At 58.2% G+C, this 4,840-nt stretch overlaps 1 protein-coding gene across 2 annotated transcripts; it reads left to right on the forward strand.

Moving 5' to 3' along the window:
* Positions 1-1,366: 1,366 nt before the first annotated feature.
* On the forward strand, positions 1,367-4,511 carry ID4 (inhibitor of DNA binding 4). Of its 2 annotated transcripts, none has more exons than XM_082337768.1 (3): positions 1,367-1,986; positions 2,779-2,837; positions 3,267-4,511. In XM_082337768.1, exons 1-2 carry the CDS (start codon positions 1,581-1,583, stop codon positions 2,790-2,792), a joined length of 420 nt encoding a protein of 139 aa, XP_082193894.1. In that variant the 5' UTR covers positions 1,367-1,580; the 3' UTR covers positions 2,793-2,837; positions 3,267-4,511. The 2 variants fall into 2 exon arrangements, with proteins under 2 accessions (XP_082193894.1, XP_082193893.1); XM_082337767.1 differs by having other exon boundaries at positions 1,367-1,979.
* Positions 4,512-4,840: the final 329 nt, after the last annotated feature.

Raw genomic sequence — 4,840 nt, forward strand, 5'->3', positions numbered from 1 at the left:
GCTCATTCAAGTTCTGGGTTTGACAGCTTCCCACTGTATCCTTTATATATCACCCGTTGTGACTAAGCATTGAGGGGACATGCAATCATTAATCACCATTATGGATTTCTTCCCTTCTGTTGGCTTTGACCTACAAGCTTAGGGGCAGATCCTGCAGCCTTTACTCCTTCCTGCAGTCCTTTGCCCAAGCAATCAGCCCTACTTCACTCAGAGAGAGCTCGAAGCGCGGCAGCATATGTAGGATCGGGCGCTCAGTTTCTTCCACCAGCCTCCCATTCAAATATGCAATGGCTCTTAATCCTTAGCAGGAATTAACAAAGTTTGAACACTGCATTATTAAATTAAAAGGTTACAATCTGCCACAAGATGACTTAAGCAGGACTCAGGAGTATGTGTCTGTTAATTTTAATGCTCTGTCTCAAAGTACAGAACTCTGGACATTTCCAGCATCATATTTAAAACATGGTACATCTACTAATACGTGATCTGGTGCATTAATGGACCAAATTAAGTTACAGGTATGAATTTTACATAAAACGGATTAATATTATATGTCATGGAGGAATTTTAAATACTCCATCTCCATGCATTTTTAATAGTTATGTGCTCTAATTTAATGTTCCCAGGCACTGCTTTCCTTGAAGTCCCTAAACCCTCCTCCTTCCTCCTCTCCCCTCTCCCCCCTCCCTCCCTCCCCCCCCTCAAGTTTTGCTTGGGATTTTCCCTGCCTTTATACCGGCGTCCCGAAGTCCCTCAAAATACGTGTGAAGCCGGGCTGGATCTCCGATACCGAGAGGATAACAACGCGTTTCACGACCCGAGGAGATGCCACCCCCCTCCCCGGGGCGGGGGCGGCCGCCTGCCTGCGGGCGGGCGGCGGGGAGCGGCGCCGGTCGCTCGGGGCTGCGCTCGCCCCCGCGGAGCAGCGCGCTGGACCGCGGGGGCGGCGCCGGGAGCCGCTGGGCGGCGGGTCCCGCCCGCATTCCCGCAGTCCTTCCTCCCCGGGACCGCCTTCCTCCTCCTCCTCCTCCTCTTCCTCCTCCTCCTCCTTCTCCTTCTCCTTCTCCTCCTCCTCCTCCTCCTCCCCCGCCGCCTCCTCCCCGCGGGGGTCAGCGCCAGCCGCCCGCCCCCTCCAGCAGGGCCGCCGCCCCCCCGGCCCCGCCGCCATTGGCCGGCGCCGCGTTCCACGGGGGACGCGGCGCCCTGATTGGCTGCGGCGCGGCGCCGCGGCGCCCCCCCTCGCTCCCCGCGCCGCGCTCGCCTTGCCCCGCCGCGGCACCGCCCGCCGCGCCCCGCCCGCGCCCCGCGCTATATAAGGGGCGGCGCGGCCAGCGGCGGCGGCAGAGGCGGTAGCAGTTGAGGAGGAAGAGGTGTTTTGGCGGTGCCGGTGTTGTCACACGGCCCTGCGAGCACCTCTTCTCACATCCCCCAGCGGGTGGGGAGTCCGCCGGTAACACCAGCGAGGCTGCGGCCGTGCCCCGCTCCCGTTGCGTTGCGGGCGGTGCGTGTGCGGCTGCCCGAGGTCGCGGGAGGCGGCAGCGGTGGTGGAGAGGGAGGTCTCCCTCCCTCCCTGCGGCACCATGAAAGCCGTGAGTCCCGTCCGGCACCCCAGCCGCAAGGCGCAGCCCGGCGTGGCGGGCGGCGGCGGGGGACACCCGGCCCTGCGGTGCCTGGCCGAGCACAGCGGCTGCAAGGGGGGCCCGCCGTCGGGCGAGGAGCCGGCGGCGCTCTGCCTGCAGTGCGATATGAATGACTGTTACAGCCGGCTGAGGAAGCTGGTGCCCACCATCCCGCCCAACAAGAGGGTCAGCAAAGTGGAGATCCTGCAGCATGTCATCGACTACATCCTCGACCTGCAGCTGGCTCTGGAGACGCACCCGGCGCTGCTCCGGCAGCAGCAGCAGCCGCCCGCCCTGCACCCGGGCAGCTGTCCCGCGGGCACCCCCAGGACCCCGCTGACAGCCCTCAACACTGACCCGGTAAGAGGTGCGTGCCACGCCAGCCCGCAGTTCGGGGTGCGGAGCGGGGAGGAGGGCAGCGGCATGGCCCGGCGGTCGGCGCCGGCCGCCGCGGGAGCGCCCCGGTGCTGCCTCGCCGCCGCCGCCGGCCCCGTGGCTCTGCCGAGGGACCGCAGCCCCCGGAGGGGACGGGGCCGACGGGCGCAGAAGTGCCCCGGCGCTGCGCGGTGGGTGCCTACATCCCCTCGGTGCAGGCAGGCACCCGCACGGTGTTCACCGTGTAATTGCAGCCTCTCGAGGGAGTAGCTGCAATCGGTGTGTTCGCACACACGGGAGCAGACGCGGGCGCTCTGCGCTTCCCAGCCCTCCGCGGAGTGGAGCGAGTATGAGCGGGTGTCGGGGCTGCGCACATTTAACGCCCTCGGCGCACTTCCTTTGCGGAGGGGAAACGGGGAGCGTCTCCCCTCCGCGGGACCCCCGCGGCAGCCCGGGGGCGCCCGCAGCCGAGGCGCGGGGAGCGGCGTGCACCGGCAGCCCCGTGCCCCCGGGGCTCCCCCCCGCGCCCGGGCGCGCCGGGCCCGGCGCTGGGCGCCCGCCCGCCGGCAGCGCTGCCCCGGCCCCCTCTGCTCGGTCCCCCCGGGCTGGTGCCCGCCCGGCCCCCCCCTGCAGCCGGGGGTTCCCGTGAGCGCTCCCCGGCAGGGCTGTGGCAGTGCCCTGTACGCGGGGGGGGGGGGGGGGGGGGGGGGCTGGGGGGGTGATCTCCGTGTCTTTTATTTTTTTACCCCCCACCTCTAACTTGCCGCGTTCCGTTGCTGCGCAGGCTGGCTCTGTTAACAAGCCGGGGGACAGCATCCTCTGCCGCTGACCGCCGCTCCCCAGGTGAGTGCCGGGCGCCTGCGGGCGGGGGGCCGGGGGGGAGCGCAGCCCTCCGGGGCGCAGCGCCCGGGCTCGGCGGGGCCGCACCGCATCCCGCCGGGAAGCCCGCTGGAGGGGGACCTGGGCTCGGCGAGAAGTATTTGCAGGAGGCTTGGGGGTTTATTTTTAATTACCGGGTGGTTATTTTATTTTCTTTAATTACTAGGGTTTTTTTTTTTTAAACATCCCCCCCCCCCCTTTCCCCCGAAGCGCTTCTGGCTGCGGCGTGCAGCTGCGCATCCCTCCGCCTGGCCCAGCCTGGGAGCTGCGGTTGTTGTTTGACCTGGTTTGTTTTGGGTTGTTGATCAAGCATGTCTTGTGTTGTGTTGGTGGCGCCAGCCGGTCTGGAGCGGAGCGGTTCACACACCCCCTCTATTCATTCCTCTCCCACAGGTGTGCGGCGGCGGCGGCGCCGCGCAGAGGCACCGCGGGGGGCGGGCGGCGGCGGGGGGGGGGGGGGACCCGGCCCCGCCGCACCGGAGGAAGGAGCCATCCAACCCCCCCCCGGAGCCGTTCCCATGCTTCATCCCGGCAAAGCCAGCCTTTTCACCGTTCTGCACGTCCGTAGCGGTCCCCCCCCCTCCCACCCACCCCCCCCCCGTCTCTTCTCTTCGTTTCCGACCAGATGCGAGCGGTGTCTCCCGCGGTGGCAGGAGGGGCTCGGACTCGAGCAGGAAAAGTGGCGACTCTGCCCCGGGACAGAGGACCGAGCCTAAACCAGACTTTAGAAGCGCGTTGTAACTCTTTTAAGGGACCGAGCAGCTGGATCTTGAAGCTTTACTAATCTACCAGAGCATTTGTAGATATATTTGACATCTATTGTTTAAAATAGATGGATTTTATTGGGGCCCAGGGAACTTTCTTCTCCCTGCAGGAATGTTACATATTGTATAGATAAATGAGTGACATTTCATACTGTGTATATATAGAGATGTTCTATAAGTGTGAAAAAAGTATATGCTTTAATAGACTACTGTAATTATAAAATATTTTTAATTAAATATTTTTTGTAAATATTATAAAGGTGTGTATGTTTTTTTTTTAAATCTGTGGGAATATCTCTTTAGAAAACTATGGCTCCAGTACGGAGCTGCTAATATGGAAATACCTTGAATGTTTAGGGCTTTTTTGTCCCCAAATGTCGTTTAGAGTTGGAAGTTACAGCTATAGCTAGTGGTCCTGCATGATTGCATGAGATGTCTAACTGCAAATAAACTTGTTTGGAGTCCATACAAACATGTTTTCCTCAATCTAGACTTAAAATGTTTGTAAGTGTATTATAATACATTTTGAGACTACACTTTTGTCATTTAGGCACAAGCGTTTTTAGTGCATTCTATAAAAGTAGCAGTAAGATGTAGTGGTTTTTTTACTGAGAATAGAAAAACAAATTCTATCTAGTTTTTGCATTATGGGGGCGATGCTTTAGATCTTTAATCAGCTTTTTTAAAAATCTGCTGTTGCATCAGATCAAGAAATTTGTGCTGGAACTTCATTTAGCACCAAAAGGTTTTATTGCAAACTTGTGTTCCTACAGCCTATTAATTGCTTAAAAAGTGAAAACAGTTCTCTGCTTGCAACCAAAGGGCAAACCATTAACAAAAAACAGTTGCTGTTTCCTTCGTCCAAAGAGTATTAATACCGAACTGCAGAAAGGCACAAGGGCAAAGTAATTATGATCAGTGGTGTAAATTCATCTTAAAATGAACTTAAGTAGACCAAAAATCGGATAACTGCTTCAAGATTATTTTTCTAGTACAAAATGACTTTCATTTCACTGCAGCTATGTTACAGTTAAAATCCTGTTTAATCTCTGTGATGTGTAACTACTACATGTGAACATTAAACTAGATTTACCTGTCTTTAACTGTGATTCTTCAGCTTATTTCTTCAATCCTCTGAATTTGCGCATTCTCTTCACTTTTTTTTTTGTACATACCGTTTGACGGGCGAATTCATTTTACAGC

The sequence above is a fragment of the Platalea leucorodia genome (assembly GCF_965183815.1).
Source record: "Platalea leucorodia genome assembly, chromosome: 1".
Taxonomy (NCBI): domain Eukaryota; kingdom Metazoa; phylum Chordata; class Aves; order Pelecaniformes; family Threskiornithidae; genus Platalea; species Platalea leucorodia.

Excerpts from the sequence above, each read along its gene's own strand:
- ID4 (XM_082337767.1), top strand. The coding sequence starts at position 1,581 with ATGAAAGCCGTGAGTCCCGTCCGGCACCCCAGCCGCAAGGCGCAGCCC. Across the intron at positions 1,980-2,778 it reads CAGCCCTCAACACTGACCCG|GCTGGCTCTGTTAACAAGCC; the intron begins GTAAGAGGTGCG and ends GTTGCTGCGCAG.